General features: G+C 37.4%; 3 protein-coding genes across 3 annotated transcripts; 1 reads left to right on the forward strand and 2 right to left on the reverse strand.

The window, feature by feature from the left end:
- Positions 1–9332: 9332 nt before the first annotated feature.
- LOC141696679 (transcription factor PCL1-like) lies at positions 9333–11146 on the forward strand. Its single transcript, XM_074500792.1, has one exon. The coding sequence runs from the start codon at positions 9511–9513 to the stop codon at positions 10234–10236; it is 726 nt and encodes a 241-aa protein (XP_074356893.1). The 5' UTR covers positions 9333–9510; the 3' UTR covers positions 10237–11146.
- Positions 11147–11491: 345 nt separating this feature from the next.
- LOC141698578 (pentatricopeptide repeat-containing protein At5g59600) lies at positions 11492–13794 on the reverse strand. Its single transcript, XM_074503298.1, has one exon. The coding sequence runs from the start codon at positions 13492–13494 to the stop codon at positions 11860–11862; it is 1635 nt and encodes a 544-aa protein (XP_074359399.1). The 5' UTR covers positions 13495–13794; the 3' UTR covers positions 11492–11859.
- Positions 13795–13934: 140 nt separating this feature from the next.
- LOC141698576 (protein TOC75-3, chloroplastic) lies at positions 13935–18233 on the reverse strand. The gene is made up of 7 exons (XM_074503297.1): positions 16963–18233; positions 15773–15994; positions 15555–15662; positions 15261–15452; positions 14924–15172; positions 14523–14777; positions 13935–14321 (listed from the first exon to the last, which is right to left on the reverse strand). Exons 1-7 carry the CDS (start codon positions 18127–18129, stop codon positions 14082–14084), a joined length of 2433 nt encoding a protein of 810 aa, XP_074359398.1. The 5' UTR covers positions 18130–18233; the 3' UTR covers positions 13935–14081.
- Between the last annotated feature and the right edge of the window lie 1745 nt (positions 18234–19978).

Raw genomic sequence — 19978 nt, forward strand, 5'->3', positions numbered from 1 at the left:
CACCAGCAAATGACACCCCTTACCATAAACCAACTGAAACAACGACATTCCCAATGGAGTTTTGTATACTGTTCTATACGCCCAAATAGCTTCATCAAGATTCAAAGACCAATATTTCCTTGATGGATACACAACCTTCTCTAAAATGTGCTTGATCTCTCTGTTGGATACCTCAGCTTGACCATTCGTCTGAGGATGATAAGCCGTAGCAATGCGATGATTCACATTATATCTTTGCATTATAGCAGTGAACTTGGGATTGCAAAAATGCGACCCTTCATCACTGATTATGACTCTCGGAGTTCAAAATCTTGTGAATTTCTGCTTATGAAGAAAATTAAGCACTATCTTCGCATCGTTCGTTGGTAACGCCTTGACTTTAACCCATTTCGAGACATAATCGACCGCCAACAAGATATACTGATTGTTACAAGATAAGACAAATGGCCCCATGAAGTCAATTCCCCAAACATCAAGAAGCACATTAAGCGGCATCTCATCTCTCTTGGACATATTACCCACATCTTGACATCAATCACATTTCAAAATGAACTGATGAGCATCTTCAAAAAAAGTCGGCCAAAAGAAACCTGCTTGAAGAATACGAGTTGTTGTCTTTTCTCCGCCATTATGTCCTCCGTCATTATGTCCTCCGTAATCCGTTGAGTGGAAATCTCGCAAAATCCCCCCTCGTTTCGCTGTAGGGAATACATCTCCTGATAATTTGGCCAGCTCCTTGTCAAAAAAGAAACGGCTCATCCCATATATACCACTTAACTTAATGTATAAACTTCTTCCTTTGAGCATATGACAAGTCGGGAGGCATGATATTACTTACAAGGTAGTTCACATTGTTTGCAAACCACGATTCTTCCTCTTGTACTCCAAACAGCTGCTCATCGGGAAAAGACTCATTTATTAATGTCTTATCCAGTGAAGTTGCACTTGGATCCTCAAAATGAGAGAGATGATCAGTGACTTGATTCTTAGTACCTTTCCTTTCCTTGATCTCTAACTCAAATTCTTGAAGCAAAAGAACCTATCTAATCAACCTAGGCTTCGAGTCCTTCTTTGAGACGAGATATCGAATTACAGCATAATCAGTGAAAACTGTCCCCTTCCTCCCAAGCAGATAAGATCGAAATTTCTCAAAATCGTAGACAATAGCCAAAAGTTCTTTTTCCGTAGTAGTATAATTCAGCTGAGCACCATTTAGGGTCTTACTAGCATAGTAGAATACATGAAATATGTTATTCTTTCTCTGCACAAGAACTGCTCCAACTGCATAGTCACTTGCATCACACATCATTTCAAACAGTTCACTCCAATCAGGTACAGTTATGACAGGTGTCGTGATTAAACTCTTCTTTAAGAACTCAAAAGCAACCAAGCACTCGTCATCAAACTTAAATGAGACATCCTTCTCCAGAAGATTGCACAAAGGTTTAGAAATTTTTGAGAAGTCCTTGATGAACCGCCTGTAGAAGCCCGCATGACCCGGAAAACTGCGAGCTCCCTTAACAGAAATTGGTGGGGGAAGATTTTCGATGACCCCCACTTTGGCTTTGTCCACCTAAAGACCCTTACTAGAGACATTGTGCCCAAGAATAATGCCCTGTCGCACATAAAGTGACATTTCTCCCAATTGAGAACCAGATTGGTCTCAACACACCTCTTGAGAACGTCGCCTAGATTCTGTAAGTACTCATCAAATAAATCGCCAAACACAGAGAAATCGTCCATGAACACCTCCACATTCTGACCAATCATATCAGAGAAGATAGCCATCATGCATCTCTGAAATATGGTTGGTGCTCCACATAACCCAAAAGAAACCCTTCTAAAGGCGAAAGTACCAAATGGACAAGTGAAAGTAGTCTTCCCCTGATCTTCTAGAGCAATGCAAATTTGATTATAGCCCGAATGGCCATCCAGAAGACAGTAGTACTCATGCCCAGCCAATCTGTCAAGCATCTAATCAATAGACGGTAGAGGGGAGTGATCTTTTCTCGTGGCCTTGTTCAGCTTCCTGTAATCCATGCAAACTCTCCACCCCGTGACTGTTCAAGTAGGAATGAGCTCATTCTTCTCATTAGCAACGATTGTGATACCTCATTTCTTTGGTACACACTGAATTGGACTCACTTAAGAATTGTCAGAAATGGGATAGATGATCCCTGCATCCTACCACTTAAGAATTTCCTTCTTCACAACTTCCTTCATGATAGGGATTAACCTTCTTTGTTGCTCAACAGTAGGCTTGCTACCTTCCTCTAGCAGAAATTATGCATACAATAAGAAGGGATGGTTCCCTTGATATCTGCTATCGTCCATCCAATTGCCGATTTGAATTCTCTCAGAATTCTCAAGACTTTTTCCTCATCGCTATCTGAAAGGTCGGATGTAATAATAACAGGCAAAGTAGATGCATCACCTAAAAACGCGTACCTCAAATATTCAGGTAAAGGCTTAAGCTCAAGAGTAGGAGTTTCCTCAATAGATGGATTGAGGCGCTTAGGAGCTTTGTCCAGCTCCTCCATTCCAAGAGATTTAAAAGGCATATCCATCTTTCTCTTCCAGGGGGAAGCATTCAGACATTGTAACTGCTCATCCCCTTCATCATCTTCACTATCGGAATTCCCCACCAAGGCCTTTTCTAAGGCATCCGACCTTAGCAATTGATCAAGTTCTGAAGTAACCACAAAATCAACCAACTCCGCTTTTAAGCACTCCTCCTTTTCCGTAGGGAACTTCATCACATTGAACACATTAAAAGTTACATCCTGATCTAACACTCGCATGGTGAGCTCGCCTTTCTGCACATCAATCAAAGTTCAGCCGATCGCCAGGAAAGGTCTTTCCAAGGTTATGGGAATCTTCTTATCCTCCTCGAAATCAAGAATTACAAAATCAGCAGGAAAGATGAGTTTATCCACCTTGACCAAAACATCCTCAACAATGCCTCGTGGATAAGTAATAGAACGATCGGCCAACTTCAAAGTCATATAAGTAGGCTTTGGATCCGGTAAGTCCAACTTCTTGAAGATTGACAAAGGCATCAGATTGATGCTAGCTCCCAAGTCACATAAGCATTTTTCAAATGACACATTTCCAATGGTGCATGGAATAGTGAAGCTTCCAGGATCTTTAAGCTTCGGAGACAACTTCTGTTGTAACACAACACTGCATTCCTCCGTGAGAGCAACGGTCTCTAAGTCATCAAGCTTCACCTTCCGAAAGAGAATACATTTCATAAACTTCGCATAACTAGGCATTTGTTCAAGAGTTTCGGTGAAAGGTATGTTGATGTGAAGTTTCTTAAACACCTCCAGAAACTTCTAAAACTGCTTATCCGGCTTTTTCTTCTGCAGCCTCTTAGGAAAAGGAGGTGGAGGATAGATCTGTTTCTCCCCTATATTACCCTCAGGAGGAGTGTGCTCAACAGTAGTCTTTCTTGGTTCTACTTCTTCTTCTTTCTACACTTCTTCTTCTTCATCCTCAACTTCAGATTCTGGAGTATTAGCTTTTTCAGGATTTGCAACCTTACCAGACCTCAATATAATTGCCTAAACATGCTCCTTAGCTTCCTTCTTGCCTGGCACTTCAGTATCGCTTGGAAGCGTGCCAGGTTGACGATTCAGTAATGCATTAGCAATCTGCCCAATCTGATTCTCCAAGGTCTTGATCGACACAGCTTGACTCTTGCACATGAGCCTCAACTCCTCCAATTCAGATTTTTCATTAGCTTGCGGTAGCTGCTGAAATTGAAGTTATTGCCTAGGGGCATTATTCCATTTTCTTCACAAAATGATCTTATCACAGAATTCTTGAACTCAGTTCCATTGTCACTCCTGATTCTTCTTACTTTGAAATCAGGATGATTGTTGACTTGGCTTATATGATTGATGATGATTTCACTAGCCTCATCTTTAGACTTTAGGAAATATGTCCAAGAGAACTTTGAGAAATCATCTACAATTACTAGGCAAAATCTTTTCCTAGAGATGGACAACACATTGACTGGTCCAAACAAATCCATGTATAGTAATTACAAAGGTTCTTCAATTGTTAAATCAAGCTTCTTTCTGAATGATGCTTTAATCTGCTTTCCCTTTTGGCAGACATCACACAGTCCATCCTTGGTAAACTCCACTTGAGGAATTCCTCTAACTTGTTCTTTCTTGACAAGCTCATTCATGGTCTTGAAATTTAGATGGGATAGCTTCTTGTGCCACAACCAACTTTCATCTTGACTTTCTTTACTGAGAAGGCAAGTAACAGATTCTGCATTTGATGAGTTGAAATCAGCTAGATACACATTTCCTCTTCTCACACCAGTGAGAACCACTTTGTTGCTTCTTTTGTTAGTCACAACACAGGCTTCTAAATTGAAAGTTACTAAATTTCCCTTATCACAGAGCTGGCTGATACTCAGAAAATTATGCTTGAGACCATCCACTAGGGCAACCTCCTCAATGATGACATTTTCTTTTGAAATCAAGCCATATCCCACGGTATAACCCTTGTTGTCATCTCCAAAAGTAATACTTGAGTCAGCTCTCTCCTTGAACTCTGTGAGCAGGGTAGAATCTCCAATCATATGCCTTGAACAACCACTATCTAGGTACCAAAGATTCTTTCTGTTTCCCTGATTACTTGAAGAACTTGTTTCTGTTTCATCATACTTGGCCATTAGGGCTAGATTGACATAACTGATATCTTCATCCAGTCCATCTGCTGCCCAGTCATTTTCTTGTGTAATGAAAGCCATTTTCTTTTGCTTGAGCAACTCAAAGTACTTCTGTTTATAATCCACAGGCTCAAACTTCTTTTTGCTGGAATCTGACTTTCTACACTCACTGGAAAAATGCTCTGTCAAGCCACATTTGAAACATTTAAATTTTGATTTATCCACCATGTTTCTACTTGGCTTAGCTGCTCCAAAATTCTTCTTGAACTTGAGCTTGGAAAATCTTCTGGAAAGAAATGCAAGATGTTCATCAATATCATCCATATCACCTTGGCTCAAATGATCTTCAGTTTCAACTACCCGCCCCTTGCCCTTGTTCTCACAGACCTTTGAAGTGGACTCAACAGCTTCTACTTTCACCTCTTTCTCTTTCTCCAACTCAGCAACCAGTGCTATGGACCCTCCTTTCTTCCTTCCTTTCTCCATCCTCTCATCTTGCTCTATTTCAAACTCATAAGTTTTCAGGATGCCATACAGCCTCTCCAAAGTAAACTCCTTGTAATCTTGAGAGTTTCTCAATGAGACTGTCATTGGTTTCCATTCCTTTGGAAGAGATCTAAGGAACTTGAGATTGGAATCTTTTGACTGATAGACTCTTCCAAGCAACTTTAGAGCGTTTAGTAGTTTTTGAAACCTACTAAAAATATCATTGAGAGACTCACTATCTTCACAATGAAAATGCTCATATTGCTGAATTAGCAGATGCATCTTATTCTCCCTTACTTGCTCAGTACCATCACAGATAATCTGAATTGTGTCCCAAACCTCCTTGGTTGTTTTGCAGTTAATGATGTTATCAAACATATCATTATCAACTCCATTGAACAATATATTAATGGCCTTCTTGTCTTTCTTGACTTGCTCAATATCAGGATCTGACCATTCATGCCTAGGCTTGGGAACAGATGGTTCATTTCCTGTTGCAGCTCTCATTGGTACATGAGGACCTCTCTCTATGCAATCCACATAGGCCTCATCTTGAGAAAGAAGATATAGGTGCATCTTCACCTTCCAGTGGTTATAATGGTCTTTGTCCAGAAATGGAATCTTCACTCCAACATCCTTCTTGTTCATCTTGTTGTTTGTTATGATCTTTAAACTCTTTTTACTTCAAGAGCTTGCTCTGATACCAATTGTTATTCCATAACAATACAACAAGAATTACAGAAGGGGGGTTGAATATAATTCTGGCTTCTTTTGAGATTTTTAAAATTGTTCTAACTCAATAATATATAAGTGTTTGATTTGCAAAGTGTTGAATGAAAGAATTACATATATCAAAACACAAGTAATAAAAACACGGGTCTTTAAAACTTTCTGGTGGATTTGAATGTATCCACCAGATATATATATATATCGAGAGAACCCTGTGAAGCTTGAATTGCTCACAGTTGCAGTTACAAATATGAACAACTAAACTTGCAGAGAAATGCTACAGGATACAGCTTATAAATGTTTCTCTGAGAATGTGTTTACTTAGTCTATTTGTTGTAGTTGTTCTACTTGCTACACTTGGTTTATATATCACGAAGTTTACATGGTAATAAGACAAGATAATAAAACAAAACCTATCAAGTCTAACTCCATGCTGCTTCACTACTCTATTCCAACATCTTTGAATATCTTCATAATAGCATGGAAATGGCAATGCTTCTTTGTTCTCAAAACCCTGCTAAATAGGCTGCCACATTCCTTTTGCAAACACTCGACGCATGTGACTGTGTTGTCACTGTCAACAGATATTTGAATTGATCATCCCTCGGGTACATGCTTGTTATCTGTCGGGTAGCCTTGTTGATCATCCGTCGGGTAGCTTTGTTGATCATCCGTTGGGTAGCCATTCATCACTTGACTCCATTTTATTTGTGAAGAATTACAAGACGTCTTATATTTATATTTAATCAACCTATTCTGCACATCTACTAGCAGTCTACATGATTCATAAGCTACTACAGAATCTATACAAAGTTGTTTGCAGAAATGTGCTACAGTACTTATTGTTACATAAGCTACTCACCCGGTGGATGTCAGTTAGTCATCCTTCAGGACTATAATTGATCATCCGTCGGGTGCTACAAAATTCACTAAATTAAATCTACTAAGGTGTTTTGTTTAGCTTATCATCAAGTACACAACATATTTCTAACAGTACTGATTGATGAGAATCATGTGCTAAAGTAAAATAAAATGATCTCCAACTGGAACCACATCACATCCTCGTAAATGTTGTCCTGCAAATTAATAGACCTGATTCGAAAAGTCACAAATGCAAACAGTCTAGTGTCACATGCATTATACACATATAATCCACCCAAACAGATAGGTAGAATCGCCAAACTCCATTGAAGGTCACCATATTCAGTCCTTTCGAATATTACAATATTGTCTAGTGTTCTTTTCAATACGGTATCAAACTGAGTGGTAGCCTCTACAAAAAATTATGGTGACCAGATGCGCAAATCATGATAGATTTTATTTAACCCCATGCAAATCTGAAATTAAATTGCTCTAATGCACCCATAAGCTCTATGTACTTCAATGTTTTAAAAAAAAATATTTACAAATTCACTATCCATGCTTATAGAACCATCAAGAAATTTGACTACTACTTGAGACTTACCTATATTGAGAGGAAACGGTCCATCTCGGGAAATATGCGGGTCATTAACAGGTCAAAAAACCCGGGTCTATTTTATTTTTAACTCAAACTCCAATTCTTCCCCCCTCTACTTGAATAATACACAATCCTGGAAACCTTAACGGAACCCGAATTATAGTACTATTATTCAAATATCACGCTTGAAGAGAAAGAATGCATACAACCTACAATAATATTGTAAAATCGGGAATCATATCTTTAAAAAATTGAGAATTAATTGAAAGGATTAATATGAGTAAAAATCGGTTATATTTTAATATTAAAATATATATATATATATTATTATGATTATGTTATTTTTATTGATATATATTTATTATTTTATTAATTATATAATGATTAATATTTAAATAAATATAATATTTTAATTTAAATAAAATTATTTTAAATATTTCGAAGAAGAAAAACTTATTAAAATTAATCGAATTCAAAAATTGAATCTTTCGAGTAGGGGTGAACAAAAAATCGACCAACCCGCAAAATCGACTCAACCCGCCCCTTATTTTGGCTGAAGGAGTCGGACTATACAAAACTCGAAATTTAATTGGTTTAAATTTTTGTCAACCAGAATATAATGGGTTGTGTCAAGGTTTAAAAAATTTAAATCCTAACTAACCCGACCCGATTTATAATTATAGTATTATTATTTGAAATTTTAATTTATATATTTATCATATTAATTAATATATTCCAAATAATATTATTATTTTACGGATAACACACTAAAAGTTATTGAATTTAAACTTGAAAAGAACACAGTACGTATAGTATCCGACGATATTTATCTTCAGTTAAATTATGGGGTACTAATAATTTAGTTCAACTTTTGGTTAAATTTATTTGAAGTTTTGACCGTTAAGAAATCTATATGTTATAAATTGCTGGATAACCCTTTTCTAAGGTTTGGAATCCATATTTTGGCTCGGATATAATTTTTAACTTTAATTTGACCCAGTGGACTATGCATTTTTAGGTTTGGTATCCATATTAGGTTTATAAAAGATCCATATATTTATTATGACTCATTTTAATTATAGAACTTTGCAATACAATTATAAATATGAATTGTATTATTTATGGTAAGTTTTTAATATAAATTTGAAATAAACTTTAAATTTTGACAAATCTATTTATAGAAATAATCTCATAAAATATATAATATAAAAATAACTTATGAAACGAAAGTATTATATAAACTTAATTTTTCAGAATTATACTATTTAATTTTAATTATAAAATTTATTTATTTATTTTATTAAATAATTTTTGAAATAACCGTGTGCAAAACACGGGTTATAAACTAGTATTTAAATAATTTTATTTGAATTTTAACTCAAACCAATCTGATCAAATCCAACCCAATATATAAAGGTTAAGATTGAGTTGAAAATATTTTTTTTTGTTAGTAGGTTAATCTTTTAAAAAATCAAACTAATTAAATTGATTCAATTTAATAACCCTAACCCCATCAATCCGACCCCGTATTCACCAAAACGAAAACATTACCCCGCAGCATGTGAGCTAGCAGGAGTAAAGTTGAAACAGAATCTTGACTTACATAGCAGTAACGTTGTGTTGCAGAAATTTTTTTTGGAGACAAAAGAAAAGAAATATAAAAAATAGATTTTTTCAGCTTGTTTCTTACTAACTTTTATGAAAGAAAGTAAAAGAAAGCTGTAGATTTGGAAGAATTTTTTTTTATTTTTATCTCTAAAATCTTCTTTCCACTTTTAAAAAGATTAAAAAAGAAAGGAAAATTAGTTATTTTCTATCCTAAATTCTCGAACACAGTGTAAAAGTATGAACCAAAAGAGGAAAGATATTTAGATGATCAATAAATATCTCAAAAAATCTCCACGTGGGAATCATAACTTTAGCACTTTCCATTTTCTATCCCCAAAAAAATAACTCTACTTTCCTTAATCCCCCTTTCCATTATTTAATCCCCCGCCCTCCTCTTTACACCAATCCAAACACGCCCTTCCCTATCTTTTCTCCTTTTGACTCTCTCTCTCCCACATCTCTCTCTCTCATACATACACTTCATTATCTCTACCTCTACTTCATTCAATTATACACATACACATATTTGAATACGAATATGATGACTGATTACACCGGCGGCGGATACTCCGACGACGACCGAATCTCCGACTGGGAGCATGGCTTACCTAATATCTCCGACTTAACTCCGTTATCTCAGCCGTTAATCCCGACGGAATTAGCATCGGCGTTTAGCATTACGCCGGAACCCTACCGGACTAATCTCGACGTTGCTCGTGCTTCACAGAGAACAATGTCAACTCTCAAAGCCCAATACAACAGTAATAATAATAATAACAATAATTATATGCCCAACAACTTACATTCTTTCGATGATTTCGATATCTCGGATCCGAACGGAGACGGTTCGGATCTGAGAAAATCAAGAAAAATCGATGCGGAATTGGCTACAAAGCGAGCTAGATTAGTGTGGACACCGCAATTGCACAAGAGATTTGTTGAAGTAGTTGCACATTTAGGGATTAAAAATGCGGTGCCAAAGCGGATAATGGAGATGATGAATGTGGAAGGATTGAGTCGCGAGAATGTAGCGAGTCATTTGCAGAAGTACAGGCTTTATTTGAAGAGAATGCAGGGATTATCGAGTGAGGGATCTTCGGGTTATGATCAGTTGTTTGGTTCGACGCCTGTGCCGCATAGTTTGCGCGAGGCGTCGAAAGGGAATGGGAATGGGAATGGTGGTTCGATGTCGTATGGGGGACAGATGGTGGTAATGCCGGGGCATGGACAGGGTGGAATGTATCACGGATATGATTATAGATAATGGTGGGAGTGATCGCAGGGATTGGCTTGGGAATAAAATTGGGGGAGTTTAATTGGGATATTTAATTACGAGTAAGTCGTTAATTATGTTAATAAGTTCGTGAGTAATGCATGTTCACGATCACGAGCAGGTCACTGAGAATGTATTAGGGTTCTTGGTTTATAATGTTCATGAATTTATCTTGCGAATTATATCTATCATCATTTTACATGTATGTGGTAAAAATTATGTAAAACTTTGAAAGGAGTTTGAGCATGTAATGAATCTGCTCGGAGAGTTGATGAAACTTGAATTTTAGAATTGTACTTGCATTTAGCTGGTTAATATGTACGGGTGATTAAGTTGTAAGTGTTCAAGAGATTGAATAATTCGTTTACAAACCTACTTTAATGTTTTGTTTGTTGTTGTAATGTTACAAGAGATTTCGTAGGATCGTGACTTGTGTTAGTTGTGATGGCATGTAGAGGTAATCTTGTGAAAGACCTTATAACTTAAGTCTAGGAACTCATGCGTACAGTGCGAGGTGTTTAGAGTGTACCTGTCACTGGTAAGTACGCAGTGGACCTTATATCAGATTGAGTTGAACTCTCAGAATGTTACAAGCTGCTAATGAAATGTACAGTCCTCTAGTGTTGAACAACCGTTGAAGTATGGGTATGGTAATAAAAAAGATGATGAGGTTGCTAATTTGATTCTGCTGCTGGTGGGTTAAACATCTCTTTCTGGAGATGCTTCTCATGATCAACGGAATACACATAGTAGTTCTTTTACTTTATCCTGTACCATTATTATGCTCCCTTCCAGAATAAAGAGCACAAAAGTTGCTTTCCAAGTCTATAAATTATTATGCTCTTGTATTGTACTTCATAATCTTGTTTGCATCTCCTCTTATATTCGAATATGTATTGTGAGCTATGAATTAATTTAGATATTTTTTTTTAATGGATTTCCTTTTTGTATCTCTTCTGTTCAATGATGTTCTGCTGGTGTTAACATGTCATGTTTTTGGCTTTGATATTTTCCTTTTCAAAGGTTAAGGGACGTATGCATATGTCATGCATTTGTGATCTTTTCATTTCACAAATTAAAAAAATTTCTACACAAATATCTTATACGGTGGGAATCATCAGAACACCCACATAGTAGTTGAAACATATAAGTTGAATCCTTGAGCTTAACAAGAAGAGATACTACTACATAGTACCTGCAAAATGACATGATTTCCGCATCACAATTTCCTTTGATTCGCTCCTTCAATCCGATTGGCCTGTATTTAATACTTGTGCAAAGATAAATAATTTAAATTTTCTTTTTGAGTGGTAATTGTCGGTACACACATATTTCTACTAAACTTTGAACCATCGACCTCTTGTTACCGAGAGAAGTATCCACTAGACTACAATGCCAAGGATCAATATCATTTTCTTAGTATTAATCAAAAGCATTATGACATCTTTCAATTGATTCAGACTATAGCTGTCCAACCTAAGCATTCAATTATGAGAATTAAGCACTAAAATGTTGTATAATTGTTCAGCCACACAGTAAACACATTTTAGAACTATGTTGACACCTCTGGCTTGCGTTGCCTGCTCGGTGCCTTCTCTCTGTTTAGGGTACATATCATGTGCTATCTATCCAACTGCAGCCTGGCAACTTTTCCAGCTTTCTTTTCTTCATCCTCCTTTTCACTCTGGCAGAATCTCTCCAACTTCCAGCATCCATGTACAAACTTGATAACACCAAACTACTTCCTGCACTCTCAGGCTCAAGCTTGGATAGATGCGTAGCTGCAATTTCAGCGATATCTACATTACCATGTTGTCTACATGCCCCTAACAATGCACCCCATACAAACTTATCAGGTACAGTAGGCATCTTCTTGATCATATTATAAGCCTCAACTATCTCCCCTGCTTTACCCATTAGATCCACAACACACGCGTAATGCTCTGATCTTAGCTTGATACAATAATTTTCTTGCATTGAGTGGAACAAAGCTTGGCCCTGTTCAGTCATTCCACCGAGACTACAAGCAGTTAGAACTGCTGTGAAAGTCAAGTGGTCTACTTCCGTTTCTCCTTCATCTACCATCTGATTGAAAAGTCGAATAGCTTCTTTGCAGTAACCATGATTTGCATATCCAAAAATCATGGAGTTCCAAGTAACCGTATTCCTTTCAGACATATTTGTAAATAAAGTTTCTGCATTAAAAATTGACCCACATTTGGAATACATGTCTATGAGAGCACTACTTACGAATGTATCTTTCTCAAATCCTCTCACCACTGCATAATTATGAATTTCCTTCCCGTGCTTCAAATCTGCTAGAGTCGCACAGGCAGGCAAAAGACTACTAATTGTAGCTGAAGTTGGAAGCATTCCAGTACCCAACATTTTCTTGAACGTATCAGAAGCATCTCTGTAACGGAAATTCTGCACAAAGCCAGAAATAATCGAAGTCCAGGACACTGCATCAGGCTCCACACCAGAATCTTGCATCAACTGAAAAAGTTTAGCGACCATTGATTCATCACCAGCTTGTGAAAAACCAGAAATCAAAATATTCCACGTAACTACATTTGGTTTTATTGCCGTTAACTGCATTTCCTTAACCAAATCCAGAGCTTCTTCAACACACCTATGGTGAGCATACCCTGAAACCATTACATTCAAAGTCACCAAATCTATTTCACCAAAATTATCAAACACCAATCTCGCCTTCTCGATTCTTCCGCATTTAGCATACATATCTACTAATGCACTTACAACAAATGCATCGGATTCAAATCCATTTTTAAGAACTGCAGTATGTATCTTCTCTCCAGTACGTCCATCAGATAAGTGTCCCGAGGCTTTCAGGATGCTGGGGTAAACAAATTTGTTAGGTTCTATGCCTCGTTTTTGCATCTCACCAAAAACATCCATAGCCTCCTGATGAAACCCGTGACGAGAGTAGGCGCCAATGAGAACAATCCAGCGTCGGACATTTGTTTGAGGAATTCCATCGAATACTTTCCGGGCATCATTCAACTGTGTGCACTCTGTGTAAAAGGCTACAAGCTTGGAAGCATAATGGGTTAAACGAGATAACCCATTGATAATTAGGTGAGCATGTAGAGCTTTGCCTGATTGCAAGGCTCGATCACGGCCGCACAATTCAATGAGTTTGACATATTCATCAAATGATATTGTGTGAAAAGAACAGTGTTTAGTAATGATTTTATTACTAGTTACTCTCTTTGTAGAGGACAGCATTACAATGTTGAGTAGGAAATGAAATGGTAAGGTCTAATCCCAAGTATATTCTGCTACCCCTTTGATCAAAGCAGCTAGCTCGAATAATCTGCAATCAGCTATGGGAGAATATGAGTTTTTATGTTCTTTCAGTCATCTGCTCTTCCAATTTGTATGAAGCACTGCACTAATTCTGTATCTTACACGCAGAAAGAGGCAACGGGGGAGCAGGAGTAAGCTGCATCAATCAAACCCTGTAATTACATTCTCAAATTTGAACCACTGCAACATCTAGCTTGTAGTTGTCAGAATTTGCAAAATTTAAATCTTACAGGAGCTCAAGCTACAGCTACCTCAGGTTGATTTAGTTAAATTAAGATACTCAATTGCATACACAATCATCTATCTTATTCCATTTTGAAACACTAGTATAGTTCCGAAATCAAACTCGAAAATGAAAATAAACAAAAATCAAAAAGTAACTAATACAATTAATTATACATCAATTTTCTTAAGCCCATTTCCCTTTTCCAAACTCAACTCTGATAACTAAACTAACTTCGAGATTAATAAAGTATCAGGAAAAACTATCAACACCAAAATATATCTCAGAATCTCTCTCCAAATCTGAAGAACACAGCACCAGTCCCAGAGTTGTGATCAACAGCATACTCAGCCCGTACCAGACCTAGCTTCACGCCAACACCATATGATGATCCCTGTCCCATGCGTCTGTAAACCTCAGTTGGGTTACCCTTGACTTCTTTTGAGCTTCCCAAATCATTTCCATGCTCTGCAAAGGCATACACATGTGTGTTCCTAACAGGTATACGAAGCTCAGCAGCAAGCTGCATGCAAACATTACAAGTAGTAATCAAAATAAAATTTGCATAAACATTCAACTACAAATTTATCACTTTAAACCCAACTATAAAGTTGGTGCTTGTGTACAAAAGCATTATTGGTTTTCCGTTTTAACATTTATAACATACAGGTACAGCCAAGAGAAACAAATTATCCCAATGATTTTCTAATATTCACGACTGTACCTCAAGGATATTTCTGGCAGCACCTATCTCTCCCATATTGTAACCTCTGACTGAATAAGGCCCGCCTAGAGTAAATGCATCATAACTTGGAAGGTCTCCAACACAGCCACCATAATGCCCATGCAGGACTAGCACTGGGGGTGGAGGGTTACCAGCACCTTCTTCCACTGTCTTCAGCTGGAGGAATTTGGTCCAAGTCAGCTGGTGACGATTAAAAAATGGGAACTTACTGCCAATGAAAAGACCCTGGTCTAGCTGCAGAAAAAGTCAAGAACACGGGTATTAGAAAGACACAGTGAGGAAGAAAATACTCAGTAATCATCTAACATCAACTCATCAAGTTTCTTCAAGAAATACTCCTGATATTTTACTTATTTATGAACTTTTATCAATTTGCTTACTTGGAATACATTTCTTTCACCCACAATTGCTCCATTGACAAACTTTGTGTTGTCTCTTGTTATATTAGCCTGTAAGAATGCCATTCGGTCAATGCCAGTGCCACTGAGGGTTGTCGGAGGTCCATCAGCACTTACGCCTCCACTTGGCAACACCCTTTGCCCAGCTGGACATATATTACTGCTTTCATCTCGTGTTGTTATCTCTTCCATCACAATTCCATAAGTGAACTTGCTTTGACGAGTGAAATTCTGCAATAAGTAATTATTTGTTGGGTGTGATAAGTAAGCTTACATAACATCTTTACATATCGGGAGTTGGTTTTGTACTTGTGTTTACCTCTGTGATGTTAGTTTTGATACCAGCCCGATCAACCCATATTGGGGGAACTTCATCCATTCCTGGCCCACCCGTAAATACTGGACTAAGTTTCCTGCTGTTGAAGCAGCTAGTACGGAGTGTGCGGTTACGTGAACTATTTAAGCCATCTAGATATGGATGCACATACTCAAGTTTGAATGCAAGATCGTCCTGCAGACACACAACCATTCTATGAGGTAAGCATACTAGTGATAAACTTATATAATATGCTTAGGAAAAAAATCTTATATTATGTACCTAAGATAAACTAACCTGAGGATTCAGAAAGTTACTGGTCGTGACTGAACCAAGAAGGGACCTATTTAATCCTTTAAGATTTCGATGCTCAAATGAAACAGTTCCCCCTGGCTGAATTGAGGCCTGGACAGTGAACAGAAAGAAAACAGGATTTAGCAGAAGCAGTTGGAACTTAACCAGATCTAGTTAGATCAATCACTACAATAACTAGAAAACACTGGGTAAAAATATACCAGAGTAGGACGACCTCCACGTCCAGGAACTATACTCCATTCTGTGCTAACTTCAGCTGACTGTTGTTCCAGTTCTTTGAGTTTAATTTCAACCACAATCCCACCCTCACTTTTTTCATCAGGGCGTGGATTGACTTCAATGTTAGAAAACAAAGCTAGAGAGTTTATATTGCGCAAAGCCTGCTTCCCCCCTTCTATGTTAAAAACTTTACCTTGTCGAAGCTGTAACCACGCAAACCATCATTAGAAAAGGTTAACAGCCATACAGTAAAAGTCTAAGACAAGTCAAATACTACATATAAAAACAACTCAACATGTAGTTGGAGACATATAATTCCCCCTTTTTGATGTGTCATTTCTAAAAGGTTTATCAATATTGTTAAAACAAATGTAGTCCACTTTCAACCAATGTTCTTTATACTAATACAATTGCTCTGCACCCCTCACCCATCAGCATACTATGAAAAAAAAATAACGAAAAAAATTGAACTAATATAAACCACAAATATATATTGTATCCCATCTTATCAGTACTCAAAACTGTAAACATACATAAGCATCTCCAAGGGAGCTTTAGTCCCTCACCTAAGAATAGTTTAAACATTTTGTTTTGGTGAGGTCTTTCAAAAAATTTAAATCCTCAACCACCGCAGAGGCTTGAACCCTCAACCATAAGAAAGTACAATTTGACACTACTGGTGGCTTATGTAACTTGATTGAGATCAGGATAACTACAGTCATACATTTGATACATGGCCCTGACTTCAGGACCACTTAGACAGAACCTATATTTTATTAGGAATGACATATAATGAGTTAACTGATGTAAGCTTAGATCTGATTGACTACTAAAACTGAGCTCTTTTAAGTTTTAATGATTGCGAGGGAGGCGATTTTTTCTTTTTGTTAATCAATGCAATCCACCCAAAAACATTCTAGACTGTTTTTACTCTACAATTTTTATTTCTTCCTGCATCAATTCCCGTTCAAGATATATGCTAAGTATAACAACTATTGGTGACATTCTGTCAACCAAACACAAGAAGACATGACTACAAACTCAACTATTCTAAAAAAATGTAGGATTAGAACCAAACTGAGATGATCAAGTAAAAGAAAAACAGGAACCATACAAAAGAAGTTTAATTAAAAAGAAGTAGATAAACCACAACAAATGCATTGTTACTTACATATTTGGGTAATTCTCTCCTGACGACTCCAAACTGAGTATTACCTTCACACACATTTCCAAGTTTATCCTGAAACTGCACCACAACCTGCGTAATATCCCCTTCCACAACCTCACAAACCACCTCCCTAGTATTCAAATTCCCGAAATTCACCACCTGAGCGCACACATACCCATTATCATGATACCACCTCTGAACCTTATCCCGAATCTTCTGCAACAACCTGGCAGTCACCTGTCCTTCCACCGCCAACATATCCAAAATCTCTCTATGAGTCGAAGCAGGCAACATACAGGGCCTAGACCTCTCCATCCTCTTCTTATAATCCCTCTCTTGAACCCTCATAAACTCCATCCTCTCCTTCTCACTCATCTCCATCGGATCCTTATCCGTAGTCTTGGACGGAGCCATCAACCCAACATTTATACACTTAAACCTATCCGCCACGGACCAACTACTCTCCACAAACGAAATGGCAATCCCAATTGTCCCATCCGGCTTAGTCGTGCTCTCGATATCAACTTTCTCAAACATTCCACAAGTAGCCAACATCTCCAACTCTTTCTGCAATTGCGCTTTCGTGTAAACTCCGCCAGGCCTAATCGTAATCATTTCGTTAAAAGAATCATCACTGCCAATACTTTCTGAAGTCAATTTATCGACAAACACAACATCCGAGACTTTATACTTCTTAAATCCACTCAGCTTATTCATTTGCAATACCACATTGGCAGATAAACCATGCGGATCCCACTCCGATTGAGATTCATCATCTTTTGCATTCGCAACCAAATACGACTGCAATCGAGACCAAAAACCACCTCCTCCATCACCTCCGCCGCCACCTCCACCGCCGAAACCACCAAAACCGCCGCCGACCCCGCCGTCTCCGCTGGCCAGGAGGTGGATGAGGAAGCCGGAGCCGACGGAGAGAGCGGTAAGAGCGAGTGGAGCAGAGCGACGGAGAGAAAACGGAGATTTGGCGGGAAAATTAGGGTTTTGAGTCGTGGAATTAGGGTTTTGGGGAGAGATTGAGCAACGGATTTGAGGGAGAAATGGAGCGGCGGAGAGAGTGGTGGAGTAGCGGCGGAGAGAGCGACGAGGAGTGGGAGAGTGATTGAGCGGAGCTAGGGTTCCGGCGGCCGCGGCGGCGACGATCGACGCCATTTTATTTAAGAGATAAGAGAGAGAGAGAGAGAGAGAGAGAGAGAGAGAGAGATGTGTTATAAGGGCAGTACCCTAGCTGGCTAGTTGGTGAAGTTTGGAGACTACTATGTGTAAAATCATTTTTCTATTTGCTTCCTCAAATTTTGTGAGAAATTTGGAAATGGTAAAATAGAACACATCTAAATCTATACTACTCCCTCCGTCCCGTTTTACAGGTCCTTTTGGGAAAAAAAACGCATATTAAGAAAGTAGTTAGTTGGATAACATTTTCAACAAAATACCTCATTAAATGCATTGAAAAAAGAGAATGGATACTAATTTTAGAAAGTCAAATCTTGGAAATATCAAATCTGAGAATAATTTTGAAAAATTATGCTTAAATTTACATTGAAAGAAGAGAGGGACAAGTAATTTGGAACAATTTTTTTTTTCAAAAGGGACATATATATTGGGACGGAGGTAGTATCATGGTTGTGGAAATCGGAAATCGGTACTAATCGATAGAAGAATCGAATAAGGATTAATCGGTAAATCGGGGATTAATCGAAATGATTAATCGGGGTGAAAATCAGTTGTGTATTTAATTTTTAAAAATATATAAATAATATAAAATATATTAGTAAGCCCACTTGTTTAAACATTTGGTTAGTACCTAATAATTAGAAAGGATTGGACCGGAAATAATAGACAACTATGGTAATGGGCTTGTAATTAATTGGCCCAAATCATTTATAACTTCAATACCTAGCCCTATAACACATTCATAAATATCACTGTCTTCTGTAACCTTAATTCCTAAACATCTCCCTCAAATCTTTCCGCCGCCTTCATATTTCTTCCGACGTTCTTCCACTGACTTTTCATGATCTGATCGAAACCTTCTCTTTATTCAAAGTCATATCACAAAACTAAACAATTTCACAATTCTTTGATATTCATTACCATCATTTATTCGATCTGTTATTAATATAGCAATCAAGATAAACAGAATACATACATATATATATATATCATTTGATTGCATAAAATGATAAAAAAACATCGTAGATCTGTCCAAATGCCACCCGATTTTACGTTGTTGACCCGATTTCTGTCCGAGTTTGACCTGACTTCTCAAAAAACGTTTTTCTGGCCGATTTCGACGAATTCAATCGGCGACCTGCTGATTACCGATTAACCGGCCGATTAATCGTCGAAATCGGCGATTTTTATAACATTGCTAAATATTAAAAGTTTTGGTACTAGCTGACTTTTGTCACACGCTGAATTTACCGAATTATTTTTATTTAAAAATTCTTAATTATTATTTTACACCAAAATTATGTTTCTCAAATTATAACACTAAAAAGTGTAACGACTGGAAATTACGTTTATATTATGTTAGATATATTTGATAATGTCATGGCTAATATGTTTTATGTTTAGCTTTCAGATCTTACTGAACAGGATAAATCAATACTTAACTGTTGATCAGTACTTATACTGGAAGTCAGGACTTAAGGATATCAGTACGTATGTTATCAGGAGATAATCATCAGAAGATAGATATCAGAACTTAAGTGCTGAAGGATAATCAGATAAGGATAGTAGCTGATTAAAGGAAAGAAGATTGAGATAAACATAAGAAGAGATATGCATGAAGAAGGAATTCCGTGAAGAATGGAATACTTGGAAGAAAAGATATCTGATTGATATATTTTAGGAAGCAGAATTATATTCCATATCAATTAGCGATTATCTTGTAACTGTGTAGTATATAAACACAGACATAGGGTTTACATTATAAGTGTTATCATTATTAGAGAAGATTATTCATTGTAACCCTAGCAGCTCTCGTGATATTTGTTCA

The sequence above is a fragment of the Apium graveolens genome, chromosome 11 (assembly GCF_009905375.1).
Source record: "Apium graveolens cultivar Ventura chromosome 11, ASM990537v1, whole genome shotgun sequence".
Lineage (NCBI taxonomy): Eukaryota > Viridiplantae > Streptophyta > Magnoliopsida > Apiales > Apiaceae > Apium > Apium graveolens.

Excerpts from the sequence above, each read along its gene's own strand:
- LOC141698576 (XM_074503297.1), bottom strand. The coding sequence starts at position 18,129 with ATGGCGTCGATCGTCGCCGCCGCGGCCGCCGGAACCCTAGCTCCGCTC. Across the intron at positions 15,663-15,772 it reads GTGGAGGTCGTCCTACTCTG|GCCTCAATTCAGCCAGGGGG; the intron begins GTATATTTTTAC and ends TTCACTGTCCAG. Across the intron at positions 14,778-14,923 it reads GTGAAAGAAATGTATTCCAA|CTAGACCAGGGTCTTTTCAT; the intron begins GTAAGCAAATTG and ends CTTTTTCTGCAG.
- LOC141696679 (XM_074500792.1), top strand. The coding sequence starts at position 9,511 with ATGATGACTGATTACACCGGCGGCGGATACTCCGACGACGACCGAATC.
- LOC141698578 (XM_074503298.1), bottom strand. The coding sequence starts at position 13,494 with ATGCTGTCCTCTACAAAGAGAGTAACTAGTAATAAAATCATTACTAAA.